Raw genomic sequence first — 13,341 nt, forward strand, 5'->3', positions numbered from 1 at the left:
TGATGTTGTGCAATACTAACAAATGCTCCACGTGGCATGGAGAGCCATACAACCTCCTCCTCCTTCTTTGGTATCATTGCGCCAGTGTATATCCATGTCAACATGGCCTGCCATTTATCAAAAATCTTCCTCATTCACCCCCCCTACTTGCCCGCAATCTCCACCTCCACCGTCCTGGTCTCCCGGGCCAGATCGTCCGCGACCTCGTCCATCATCTGGCTCGCACTGTCAATATCCTCCATCGTCTTCTCCAGCAGCTGCATCAGCGACTCCACCTCGACCCTCTGCCTCTGCACCCCGTCGAAGAGCCTGGCATTGTGTGCCTGCACAGTTTGTAGCTTCGCGTTGAGCTGTGACTGCTGCTGCTTCAGATGCGGCGCCAGATGCGCGGCAAACACCTGCTCGGCGGGGAGCGTATGTGGCCTGCAATCATAAAAGGTCAGTCAAAGTACGTTGCCAGAGAAGTGCGAGGTCATAGTCGGAGCTTACGGGACAGGCGCCTCATCTATGCCCTGCATGCCAGCCTCGTCTTTCCGCCTCGACGCTTCGCTGATCAGGCTTTCCAACTCGTTGAGTTTGGGGACGACCTGCCGCTGCTCAAAGATGGACTGGAATTCCCTCTGCCAAACGCATTCATTTTTTAGCATGGAGCAAACCGAGATGAGAAGTGAGCACGGGAAACTCACCCTGCAAAGCGTCCCCAACCTCTCAACCATCTGCTTCTGCACCGCCTTGAGCGTCGCGGGCGCCTGCGTCGCTATCGTCGGGTAGCATGCCGCAAGGTTGTCCCAGCTGACTTTCTTCAGCGTCGACTCGAGCGACTTGTCCAGCAGGTTCTGGAATCCGGCGGCGCGTGGGCCCGGCGTGAGCTGAACATGGCGGGTTGGCAGCGGCTGCGGCGCCGGCGGTTGCTGCTGCGGTTGTTGTTGTGGTTGTGATGACGGCTCTCGTGGTGCTGATCGCCGTTGTGAGGTGTGCTGGGCGAGATTTGTTGTGGTGGTGGTGGAGTGGTCCGCCGACGCCATGTGTAGGTCCTCTGTTGTGGCCTTATCGATTGCACAAATCTAGACTTCTCTGGGCGATTGCGCAGGTGAGGTCGAAATCCACTCTCACGAGGCACGCGTGGTGATTCACCTCAGTGAGCTTGTAAACGCGTGATCTAGACTCTGATGTGGAATCGACTGTTTCCTGTGCTGATGCACGCATAAAATTGTTTCAGGAAAATGCCCGTTGGGCAAGTTGGTAGTGTGCTTTGCGATCTGTATCAGTGCTGCTGCATGGAATACCTTGAAGACGACAAGGATCAATCAACATTGGAGGCGTGGTTGATGCGCGTCTGTTTGCTCAATCGACCATTGACCCTCCCGAGCTGTAATCCGTACATGCATCGGATTTAACAAGAATGCCCCGCAGTACACCATTTTCCGGCCAATTACATACCAGCATTGCATTACGTCAGCCACGGCCGGGGAAAGCGCTCAGAAAAGGCTGGATTGTGTCAACTCACACCGACTCCATTGCGACGAAACTGAGAGACTACGACGGTGGTTAAGGGAGGAACAGAAGCGTGCAGACGAGGCCGTTCGCGAGCGGGACGAGCAAAAGCGTCGTGCCGAGGACGAACGGCGCGCTGCAGAGCGCGAACAGCAACGCGCAGAGGAAGCTGAATCCCAGTCACAGCCGACGACACTCACCGAACATCTGTTCGAGCTCCTCCAATCGAATCAAGCCATTCTATCACAGCGGCCTGGGAATGATCCCCAACAACGAGAATGTCCAGGTCGGGGTTAAAGAACAGAGGGGACCCATGGTTTTTCAGACGTCGGATATCGCAATAGACCTCCTGTGCAAGTTTGCGCGGACAGACCCAAAGCAAATATCTGGTGCTTGGTTCGTGTACGCTTGATTTGTCATCGAAAAGCACATATCGTGTCACAAGGGACTGCTTCCATATCATGATGCGAATCTCGGTGGGAAGATGCGAGAACCTCTCGAAAGGAGCCATCACGGCTTCTGAGAACGTGACGCTTGTCGAGATGGCAGGTCATAAGAATCCAGAAAATGTGTCGCAGAAGTGCGTGAGCATTCTGTGTGCACACTATCAAGTAGCATGTGCGCCTGACCCGCTGAGGTCAAAACTTCGAACAGAAGCCTAGCAGTGTTTAGCGAATGAGCAGTCCATTTAGCGATAGACAAGGCCTAAATCTAGCTAGAACTCAATGGTGGGGTAGGACGAACCTCACTTGATTGAATGGGAAGACGTCGCATGGAGGATTCAGGCCATCTACCGAACAAGCTACGTTTCGACCGCGCAATAGACGCGACGGCGACCGCGACGGCGACCGCGAGCCCTGATTCTTCCAACTCCGCCACCTCGTACGCCTTCGCAAGGCAGATGATCAGGGAGATGTCGAGGAGAGATCAGGTCCCGGCCGAGCCGAGCGTGGCGCTCAAGCGGGTATCCGCAGAAGTGAAGGGACCATCCCGGAAGCAGAATGTGACCAGTAGACTTACGATGCCGTGCTCAGAGACGTGCCACGGTGTCACGGCCGCCGGCTTATGCTGCCAGATAACATCGTGATGTCGATCGATGGCCATACTGTTTTCACCGTCGTCCTCCGAGGTCAACATATCGACCAGCGTCAGTTGCGATCACTGACGACGACCTTTTCGATCTGCCCGACAACAAATGTGGTCGCCATGCACACGGACGGCGAAGCCAGGATGCCTGTACCCAGGAATGTCTGCTTGTGGGACGCACGGCGCCAAGGTCGCCTCTGCAATTATGGACCACTTCCATACACGCAGCTTGGGCGACATCCTGCCTAGTAAACTGGATCTCTCTAGCTTGGTGGATGCCTTAACCGCAGAGCTCGATATAATCTCTCTGCCGTCGTCGTCGAAGCAGGCGAGCCAGATACTCCTTCCGGTACAATGGAGCACATTCTTCAAGAGACGGACAGTGAAGATGTCGCGTGCTGACCTCCACAGTGATCGTGGAGAACGAGGCCACCAGGACGACTTCTTTTTCGAACCAAGAATATCACTAATCGTGCAAGGGAGAAGGATGGGAGTGGGACGAGCCGACTGACAGTGCTCACGTCAGGCAAAAGACAAAGGCAGTCATGCACGCTGGACGTCGCCACGATTAGATAAAGTGTCGGCTGAGTCGTCAGTCGCTAAGACTCGGAACTGTGCTGTGATAAGTACAACATGCGCAGTAGCCACCAGTTGCGTTACGCGTCACGAACATGGTTTACGGCAAACCCAACCATCAACAGAGATAAAATAGTTACAAGACTTAAGTAGTGGGAGGATATTACCTACATTCCTCAACAGAATCCCAGCGCACAGTCAGAACGTTGACCGTGAAGGCTGAATCCTAACAGGGAGATAAGGCGTAGAGTGTCAGGGGTCGACTTCAGGGACAGTGAGGTGCAGATATCAATATCCACACTTCAGCACAACTCTTATTCGGTCAGCTTACAATATTTCGTTTCGATCGAGGAGGAAAGAGCTCTAGGACCTCATCAGGCTCCCTCAAAACTGATATACGAAGCGCAAGGGATTTTGAGCAGTCTGCCCAGAATGAAGATGTCCGTAAAAGAAAGCCCCCACTTTCGCAGTGTTTATTTACCAATATCATCTTGTAGTTCGCTAGACACGCCTCACCGAGGAAAGTCTTACCCGGTGACCATTTATTGGTCAGGCGGTGATGGTCGCACCTGCTTCAAAAGTGGCTCATCCACTTTGGGCGAATGAGTGAGCGCCAACACGATGAGCAGGGACGGCTTCGGCATTCGCTTCCACGCTGCCAGTGAAGCTATTACGGCAATGTGGATGCCGATGTGGTGGTGGCATCGAGGATGCCACGACAAGAACTACCCTCGGCCAGACTGAGGCATCCCGCAACCCGATCAACGAGGAGCTTACGACCACAATAGACGCCGATAAGAACGATATTGCTGAGCTGGGCTTATCAGATGAGAGCTGCCGGCGTGCTCAAGGCACGGCGATCTCTGCGAGGATTTGTACGAGGCCACTGGTGACGGTCACGGCAGTCCTTGCGGACCCAGTGGCGATGAGGGCAACCGGTAACACACGATACACGGCTATCGACGCTACGACAAGCTACGAAGTCACCCTCCTCAAGGCCACAGAATCCCAGAGTCCTAACTTGGACGATCGCGGTAGTACTATTGGTCAAGTCGGAAGAGTTCAAAGCGGCCTCGCTTCATAAGGCACCCCGAGGCAGTAGCCAAGTCCGACGAAGGACGCCCGAAGAGACAGCGAGCCGGGCCTCAGCCACAATCTGATACCACGCCGATGCACAAGAAGCAACCAGATCCAGACAGACCGAGCGGATCAGCGACTGAAACAGGAAGCTCACTGATGACAAGGGCATGCGGACAAGAATCCTCACAATCTCGAATCCGCAATCATACAACACGAAGATGGCGGAGCAACCCCGTGCGCAATCAACGCAGGCAACGCCACAAGCTGCAAAGTGGATCCAGACGAAAGTTGTATGGGTTTCGGAAGACCTTGAGTCCAGGTGTCACGCGTACGTCAAGGAGCTGCAGCGTCACTTTCGCGACCTGTGGAGTTATTGCCAAGACTTCAACGAGCTCCGGTGCGCTAGGAGTCAAGCTAGTAATATGTTCACAGACTGTTCCTTCTGCACTTTCAAGGTGTGCAGCATGATCTTCGACACAGGGTGCCTTCAAGCTTCAGAGATTCGAGCTCGCTTTGCTTCTAAAGTTCCCGAGCAGGCAGCAAGCAGCACATGTTCAGGAAGAGGCGCGACTTAACACACCTTGGCCGCATGGGAGAAATGGCCAGCCGACACCACAAGATCTTGCGGCGCATCTCAAGCCCTCATGGAGAGAGATGAGGGAGAATAGTCGGCACGCACAAGGCGCGCGGGTTGAGAACAACATCATCCTCACCAATCTTGCGACCTGCTGGAGGGAACCACATTTGAACTGGATACCATCAGCAACTTCAGACGCAAGTATATGGCCGAGCTCAACCTTCCCGTCGGTGACAAAACCAAGAACGTCATCCTGGCCCGCAGGATTTGTGTGCACTATGAAACAGCCAACCCGCAATACAGGAAGTAGGCGTCGGAAGGAGATCAGAGCAAGACACAAAACTGTAACACGATCACCACCCGTGACCTGGACGACGGCACGGCGTCCTGGCGTATGATATACCTAACTTAACGAGCTAACAATACGAACGGCTCGTCACGAGATATGTATGGCGCAAAGCTCAAAGTACAGCTGCCATCAGCGCTGATCAACCTTGCGTGAGGTAAGGATGTTGCTGAGTTGATCATTGATCATACTAAAACGCCTTGCTCGGCTGTGGGAAGATGCTTCCGATAAATATCACCCAAGCGACAAGTATTTCCCGAGCGCCGGACGCTCTGAGACGGCAGAGGACTACGACACAATATAAGGGACCTTACTCGAGTCACATTACCATTAGCGGATTGAACTCCATCACCATATTTCCATCCAGGACCCATGCTTGGGCGCCGTTGAATAGAGCCATCAGGGACAATAAGTTTGGTAAGAAAATGCTATGGAAGTGACGAAATGAATTCCGAAGATCCTAGCCGAGCATTCAGGCGTACCTGTGTATCCAACAAGTCCCTTTACATGGCTTGCTAATTGACGCAAATGTGAATGAAGCAAAAATGTAGACAAGGTGTGCTCCTGCACGTCTCAAATGGCGCATCACGTCTTCAGTGCGTGACGTCGACTTAGCCCGTTCGTTCAAGTTTCTCGGCCAAACCCTTCAGCAATTCGTTGAGGAGCTCCAGCTCGACCTTGAATCTCTCGCGTCTTTTCGAGTCGGTCTCTTTACTACCAATAGCCTTCTTCAAGAGGTTGGTGATAGTACAGAGATCTTTGAAAGTCTCCCCGTAAACCCGTTGGTCTTTGATCGCATCGGGTTCTACTGAGTCAGGTTCGAGCCTACGGCGCGTTAGCTTCTACTTCGTACTGCTTCATTAGAGGATATTGACTAACTCCGCGCTCTACCACATATGCTAATGCAACATCATCCCCACCATTGGTGTTGTCAGAGGCGATAAAGTTAAGGCAACACAGCATGGCGTAGGTCAGTGCGCCGGCAAGAATCTTGGGAGGACGGTCGGTCTTGTTCCATAGTGGAATCTCGAGTATGGTGTCAATCTTCTTAAGGAGTTGATAGTTCCCTGGGCGCTTCGTGCTGAGGTGTGGTTCCAGCGCCAGGAATCCCATCAGTGCTAATTGCCTGGTGTCCTCCATTATGATGCAAGAAGGTATGGCATCGCTCAAAGGTCCAGGTCTACATCTCTCTCTATTTCTACACTACTCATATCTATTCTGCGCCACAGTACCTCTGCGCTGTACTCTCGCTCGCTGACCGACCCTGGTCTGATACCGCTGTATCAGCCCCGATCGTGTACTTTTACGGTGGCCGTGCGAGTGCGGGGTTGGAGAACTCTAAGAGTGGTAGTGCCCCCCCCCCCCTAGGTAGCTCAGCTCGCGAAGCCGACCGGTAGACAAACGACGACCGATCGGCCGCCGCGCGACCTCTATAGGCTATGTTCGGAGACGCAAAAGTCAATAATGCGTGGATGCCCATGATGCCAAGTAGTGCGTGTGGAATGACTCGCTTTTCAGGATCTCCGCGCTGCCCGTGCGTGTATATAAATGCCGTACGGGCACCGAGCGGATCTGTCGCTGCCCGTGCGTGTATATTTGTTGCGCAAGGCTCTAGGTGCGAAGTTATTTCCCTCATTTCTCCGCAATCTCTACTCTTCTGTGCTGGCATGCGCTCGATGCTCCAAGGGGTCTACACATCTTAGCACAAGATGCAGGTCTTTATCAAGACATGTAAGTCTCCCGTGGACCCTTCAGGAATGCAAAAGCACTGGAAAGCAGAGAGGCTAACCCAATCTCGGTAGTGATGGGTAAAACCATCACTCTCGAAGTGGACCGTTCCGATACAGTCGAAAGGGTGATTCAGAAGATAAGAGAGCATGAAGGAGACCCAAGAATCGATGGGCGACTTATATACGGCGGCAAACAACTGACCGAGGGCCGGACCTTGAGCGACTATGATATCGGCAAGGAGGCATCTATCCACTTAATGCGCCTGAACCCGGCTTCGTCAGAGGAGTCAAAACCACCAGAAAGCGTCGTTCCAGCCGAAGCATCGTTCCTAACCGACGAGGAGGCATATCAGACTGTCAGAAAGTGGCAAGAGCTCGCGGGGAAGGGCGACTTTGATGCGGATACCCACATTGTCGCTCCAGAGGCCCATTTTGCAGCCCTACAAAGGAGCTGGTCTACCAACGCCCACACGATTCAACGGGACAGCACAAGGTCATCCTCAGGGCATCGCGGGCGAGCTTTGGAGGAATGACATGTCCACGGAATCGTAAGCTGCTCACCGCTGTGGCTGACCGCAGCACAAACGCGCTCGGCGTGCTTGAGAATTTGTCGCCTACACAAGAGGCACTGTCACAGCTGGAACTTGAGGCTATCCTGCGAGAAGATCTGGAAAATCTGGACAGAGAGGAGGATCGGCAGGCGATCTGCTAGCTTTTTCTTCAATGTGTATTTCTATCTGCCTTGCGACGAGCTGCCATGAATCAACTTTCCGATACGCCTGGGAATGGCCAAACATCCAAAGGGGCGATTTAGCACTGGCTGTCAGTTCGGTTGTGCACCGTTAGAGCCTGCCAGTCCCAGCCAGACGATCCAGGAGTTGAAACCACGCTGAAATTGCCAGGCTGCTAGTGTATATACCACAGTCCTTTGTACTATGGGTTTGTTGCCGATGCCGCCCGCTCGGTCTGCTGCAGGGACTTGAGGTGATGACTTCGAGATGACGTTGATGTCCACGAGGGATCCTTCCGACCCAGCCGGTCTGGGATGCACGTGGGAGATGACCTGGCACAAGACCGGGGAAATCACAGTCATCCTGTTGGAGAAAACTCAATTGTTCTGTAGTATCGGCAGGCGAGCGCATACAATGCTGGGCTCCAGGCTTGCTTGCACTCCAAGCCGCTGTCTAGATGAACTTTGCTGTGCTCACTCTCACTTACAAGCGGGACCCACCTCTTGGCCGCCATCCCACCACAGGGCCATTCACTGATTTACGCTGCTGCTCCCCACCATGCCCCCCAACAAGCAACGTGAAAGGGGGACCACGATCTCACAGTCGACAAGCACCCTCGCGATTGATTGTCAAGCACATTATGGTCAGCCTTCAGCGCCATGCATTCGCCTCATGTCCGAGCCCGGTCGGCACCACCGCCGAGGTGCCTCCGTTCTCCACCGCTCCGTAGCTGTCGCCGCGGTTGTTCTGATTTCCAGCCAGCCTGGTCTGGTCGTTTACACGCTCTCCATCGTGATCCGGAGAGCGGGGGATGTTTTCTTCCTCGTTGTCGCTGACATTCTCGAGAAGTCGGCTGCCGTCAGCAGTTTGGGTGTGTTCGTTCGGCGGGAGTTGTCGGTACCCATTGCTACCGCCGTCCCCGCGTCCAAGTTCTGCCCAGGCGCCCCCGCTGCGGGACAAGAAGAATCGGGAAGCCTGCCACAACTGGGTGGCATGAGGGAACATATCAGTCAGTACAAAACAGACAAACCTCCAAACCTCGACTTTGAAAAAGGAGCCTTAGCTTTGGTAAGTGAAAGAAAAAAAAAGTTGAGAAATTCACCTGGATGAACCCCAAGACCAAACACACCCCAAGGTCCAGCGCAGACCCTCTCCGCAACGCGGCCTCCCACGGCTTCCCGCAGGCACTGTTCCGCCCGTACAGCGAGGAGCACGTGCCGTCCCGCGGCCACGCGCGGTCCTTGACGCTGTTCAGCCCGCAGCAGTCAAACGCGTCCTGGATCCTCTCGATCCCTCGGCGGTCGTGGGCGGACCACATCCCCTGCCAGGCGCCCTGGGCGAGGCACCCCGTCGTCGCGTTCTGCGTCATGGTCTGAGACAGCAGCGTTGCCAGCACGACGGTGAGAATGCCCTGGAAGACCTGCAGCATGGGCAGGGCGGCGCGCGCGAGACGGATGATCGGAGCACGAGCAGCATGGGGACGGCTGAGTCTCTTGTTGGTGGTGGTGTTGGTGATCCTGGTGCAGAAGTTGATCGCGGCTGCTATCCAAGGTAGGAGGATCACTAGAATGCTCGTGGGCTGGGGGATCGGCAGTGATAGATAGCTGGCCGTGACTTGGACGTAACTGGCGACCAAGACCTTATGTTAGTCACGAATATAGTCAAGGAGCAAATCGTGTCGGCTCTCGCAAGATCGGACAGGCTGTTTGAGGCAACTTCGTAGACTTACATTGCGACAGCTGTTAGGCCGACCACAACCTGATGGTTTCATTTGTCAGTGACGCAAGAGATACCCACAAGGATTGATCATACCACATAGAAAATGATTGCCGGAGTCATGTCAGGAAATGAGCTTAAAGGGCAAGTATGTGTGCAGGAGGGAACCGAGCCTCCTGGATTCGCAGCCAGTGTGTGAGATATCACAAAGGTTAGGGATGAGGGGGTCGTGACTAGTTAATGTTTAAGAATATTCGGGTCCGCGAGCGGGGAGCGGGGTCGTGACACCACCCCGCCAATTGAGGTTGGATGGAGCGCGCTCTTTTGCCATTGCCACTAACCTTGGAACGCAAGCACTTCCATACCTCGCCACGTATCAGCGACGGCAACTGTGCCGAACACCACTATCACAGCAATAACACAGCACTGAGAGATGCTGTAGTGGCAGTCTTTCAGGAACACGCTGAACTACTGGACATGGAGGAGGCACGTCAGGTCCTGAAAACGTTGCCCGCCCTGACTTATGACGTGCTCATCAAGGGTCGCCGAAATGGCTGGATATAAGAGAATTGGCGTCGACGAAGACGACAAGGAGATGAGGACACCGATGTCCCAAAGAGACCATGACAGAAGTTGCGGCCGGGCCAAGTGCGTCACTCGCCGCCTGGCTACACATTTGCCCCTAAAACTCCTCGATTCAAGATAGCAATGGCTGCGAACGAGGCCATGGTCACTCTTCATTGCATATACAATGTGACACGCCTTCACCCAAAAATGTCTCAATTACAGTACCTAATATTACACCACGCTCTCCTGTGCCTCTGTAATGTCCACTCGTGTCCAAACTCTGGAACAGCACGAGATGGCCACTTTTGCAAAGCCCTCCTTGACACTCATCCACCAGTGAATGGAGCAGCTACACAGCGTAGCCATGCCATCACAATCCACGCGCCTCACTTTCGCCGGCGCCTCAACAACAAAGGATCCAGCCATTGATGATGCCAGGCACACGCAAGCTACTGTAACTCAGCGGTGCCAAAGGCAACGGACAGCACTGACGCCTCAGAGTTTGGTTTCCAGAGATTATGGCGCTGCTCTCTCTTCCCCGCAGCACGACGATCTATCCTATCGACGTACTCGCAGACTGCGTTCGAGCAAGCATCTGTGGACCTGGAGGCCCCATTCCACGTTGAAACTTCAGAAGTTGCTCGGCATTTATTTGGTCCCTTCTCGGCTTCCTGCGACATTGTGCCCGTAGCTACAGACCTGGTCGGCACGAAGCTGATTCGAGTCATGAGCGCCAGCGCTTAGCGCATTGGGGTGGTTGCCGCCAGTAAGCCTTGCCCGAAGCCGAATACTCGTTTCGTTGTATTGTGATGCCTGAGAGCCTCGATGATTTTTGCGGCGGGGGCCTTGACGATGTTGTGCTTGTTTGAGGCGATTTTTTGACCAAGTTCTTGGTGGAAGGCTAGCTGTGCCCTTTAGAGAAGTCAGCGTAGCGCCTCCTTTGACGGGCAAGTGGAAGATAGAGTGTAGTGTAAGTCCGTCAATCTCGCTGGTCGAACTCCCACAGGAGCACAGTGCAGAATGGTGCTAGGCAGGCATTCTGCCGCGCCACGATGGCAAGCCGCTCGCAGAAAACCTTGAGCGTGCACGACTTGCGACAGCCGACAGAGGCGTCGATGTTGAAATGCAGTGCTGCGGGTTGATGTCCGCTACTTACCCGCTGGAAATGGTCGACATAAATGTCATAGAATACTCGCTGCTCAGGGTTCAGCGTGCCCTTTTCTGTCGGAGCGTCACCGTTGACGACGGCGGCGGCGGGGTTCTCCTTGGGAAAGTCGTGCCAGTAATCGCCGTTCACCCCGATCTCATCGGGGTCAGGATAATTGGCAATGCGGGCAGATCAGTCCTTGGCCACAGCAATCTCCCGGCGATCGAGATTTTTCATGTCTGTGGGCAAGTTGAAGTCATAATCTGGACAGCCATTGCGAGCTCTTCCCAGGCGCCAGCAGCTTCTCAGGAGGGAACTCCTCGTCGAGGAACCCGTCCGTGTTGGCGATGTCTTCAATTGAGCTAGGCACCGGCATAAGTGTCGTATTGGACAGCTCGACTATCTGGGTCTCCTGCCCTATCTCAACGGGTGATCGAGCCTCACTAAACCCGATGAAAGTCCTCGTGCTTGGAGCGGTTCTCCTTGTACTTGAACAGACCACAAGAATGCGAGGTCGGCCTGTGACCGTGGGTTGCCCGTCTTGTGAACGTACGTGGTTAGCCACTCGAGCAGTGTCGAGTTGAACTGGTCGCTGGGGCTTAATGTAGCAAGCGAGAAGTGACTGCTTGGAGAACTGTGCGTCGTCGGCCACGAAAATCTGTGGCTGCTGCTCGGTTGGCCGGCAGTCGACGTTTTGGCAGTCCCTTCGAGGCGACTCAGTGGCACTGTAGTCCAGGAGGTAGTGGATGATTTTGGGGAGCGGCTAGTCAGGCTCGCCGAGAGCTTGTTGGGCAGCAGGAGACAAATGACAGCAAGGGGGCATGGCTGCACACGAACGGCAGCAGGTCGCGTGAAGCGACGCAGACTTGGTCTCTACCTTTACCAGGTAGTCCTCAACGCTGTGGGCACCCGTCCAAGGCTCTCTAGGTCAGCGACAGCGTCTGGTTATAAGAGTTGGGCGGGAGAGCATTGCGGGTGGCGACAAATGTCCAACGGCGCGGATGGAGATCCTTGAAGCGGTGTTCGTCGCTGGTGCGGCTGAACCTTGTTGATGATGTTGCAAAGCTCCTCATAGAGTGAAGCGCTTGCCTCTGTGCCGCCACTCGGCAAGATACTCATAAGTCGCCGACACTGCACTTGGACCAGGCGCCGATGTGGGGGTTAGCCATATTGGAGGGTTGGCAAATCTTGACCTTGTTGTCGTCGTCGGTAGCCTTCCGCTCCCCGTGCTGGTGCATGTGCTATGTGGGTCGTGCCAGTGTGGTCCATCACGGAGAACGTTAGGAATAGCGACGGTCGGCTGGGCGCGTCCACGAGACCTTGAGCTCATTTCTGCGGGCATTCAGAAGAGACCAGTGGTCCTAATGCTGAAGATAACGCATGAGCAGCAACACTCAAGCCGATGTCCCCAAATGTACACGTGTACGTAGTTCAGCTGCCGAGCATAACGATGAACGACTTCGAAAACTGAGAAAGCTTGATGTTGACCGAGACAGCAAGGCCACAAAGACGATGAGTTACGTCGTGAAAGATTGCTTGTCAACAACGGACGAGATTACCCACGCCCAAGATGAGAGAGAAGGGGTCGGCGTGAGAAGAGGGGGAACATTAGCTGCTGAAAGAAGTCCTGGTCGGTCAAGTTGTGTCGTCCTTACACCTTACCATGTAGATGCGGCACCGCGGTGAGGTCCGCAGGTGAATGCGCTCAGGGCAAGGGATGGTGCACAGGGGCATGCCCCCACGCTGGGATAAGGTCGTGATGTGCCGCTCAGCAGCACGAACATGGAGGCTGGGGTTATCCTTGCAGCCTGCGCAGATGGCCTGTCACACAAGACTGGCGCACGGCTAACATTAGGCAGCCCGATAATAAGGCCACGGTCCTATATCGCCGGGCTTGGGTCATGGGAAGAGAGAGACTGGGCGAGTGTATTTCTCGATGCGCCGACAATGCGTTCTGCTCAGGAATCCGCTACGTCACTGGTCCGAGACGTAGCAACGGCCGGGTGCTTGATTTATCTACGGATTACTCTTGTACAGTACACGCTCAGCAGGATGTCGGGTCTTGCGTCCCACGACGGCCTTCACGCGCATGGAGGGCATTGGTGTTGAGGAATGCCTCACAGCTAGAACGACGCGTCCCTCTGTATCGCAACGACACCTTTCACTAAATCTTTATTCCTGATGCCGTTGGATCTGTACGACTTCTACGCAGCTGAGTTCCAGTCGATTGACCCCACACTCGTCTCCTGCGATGCCGAGGTCATGCCCTTTGCCCTTCTCTGATCGAAGAT

The 13,341-nt window shown here is 54.5% G+C and overlaps 4 protein-coding genes across 4 annotated transcripts; all 4 read right to left on the reverse strand.

Moving 5' to 3' along the window:
- Window positions 1-143: 143 nt before the first annotated feature.
- Window positions 144-1,330, reverse strand: B0I36DRAFT_425541 (Nnf1-domain-containing protein; the record flags this gene model as incomplete). The annotated part of the gene is made up of 3 exons (XM_046162336.1): window positions 687-1,330; window positions 490-620; window positions 144-423 (listed from the first exon to the last, which is right to left on the reverse strand). Exons 1-3 carry the CDS (start codon window positions 1,023-1,025, stop codon window positions 144-146), a joined length of 750 nt encoding a protein of 249 aa, XP_046005730.1. The 5' UTR covers window positions 1,026-1,330.
- A 4,440-nt stretch (window positions 1,331-5,770) lies between these two features.
- On the reverse strand, window positions 5,771-6,299 carry B0I36DRAFT_368723 (uncharacterized protein; the record flags this gene model as incomplete). Its single annotated transcript, XM_046159659.1, has 2 exons — window positions 5,771-5,984; window positions 6,013-6,299. The coding sequence occupies 2 exons, from the start codon at window positions 6,297-6,299 to the stop codon at window positions 5,771-5,773; spliced, it is 501 nt and encodes a 166-aa protein (XP_046005731.1).
- Window positions 6,300-7,981: 1,682 nt separating this feature from the next.
- On the reverse strand, window positions 7,982-9,574 carry B0I36DRAFT_336713 (uncharacterized protein). The gene is given in 5 exon segments (XM_046155609.1): window positions 7,982-8,195; window positions 8,213-8,604; window positions 8,723-9,245; window positions 9,350-9,378; window positions 9,433-9,574. 4 exon segments carry the CDS (start codon window positions 9,457-9,459, stop codon window positions 8,272-8,274), a joined length of 912 nt encoding a protein of 303 aa, XP_046005732.1. The 5' UTR covers window positions 9,460-9,574; the 3' UTR covers window positions 7,982-8,195; window positions 8,213-8,271.
- Window positions 9,575-11,306: 1,732 nt separating this feature from the next.
- Window positions 11,307-12,380, reverse strand: B0I36DRAFT_354974 (uncharacterized protein; the record flags this gene model as incomplete). Its single annotated transcript, XM_046157379.1, has 4 exons — window positions 11,307-11,412; window positions 11,604-11,875; window positions 11,934-11,973; window positions 12,244-12,380. 4 exons carry the CDS (start codon window positions 12,378-12,380, stop codon window positions 11,307-11,309), a joined length of 555 nt encoding a protein of 184 aa, XP_046005733.1.
- Between the last annotated feature and the right edge of the window lie 961 nt (window positions 12,381-13,341).

Source organism: Microdochium trichocladiopsis (genome assembly GCF_020744255.1).
Source record: "Microdochium trichocladiopsis strain MPI-CAGE-CH-0230 chromosome Unknown B0I36scaffold_12, whole genome shotgun sequence".
Taxonomy (NCBI): domain Eukaryota; kingdom Fungi; phylum Ascomycota; class Sordariomycetes; order Xylariales; family Microdochiaceae; genus Microdochium; species Microdochium trichocladiopsis.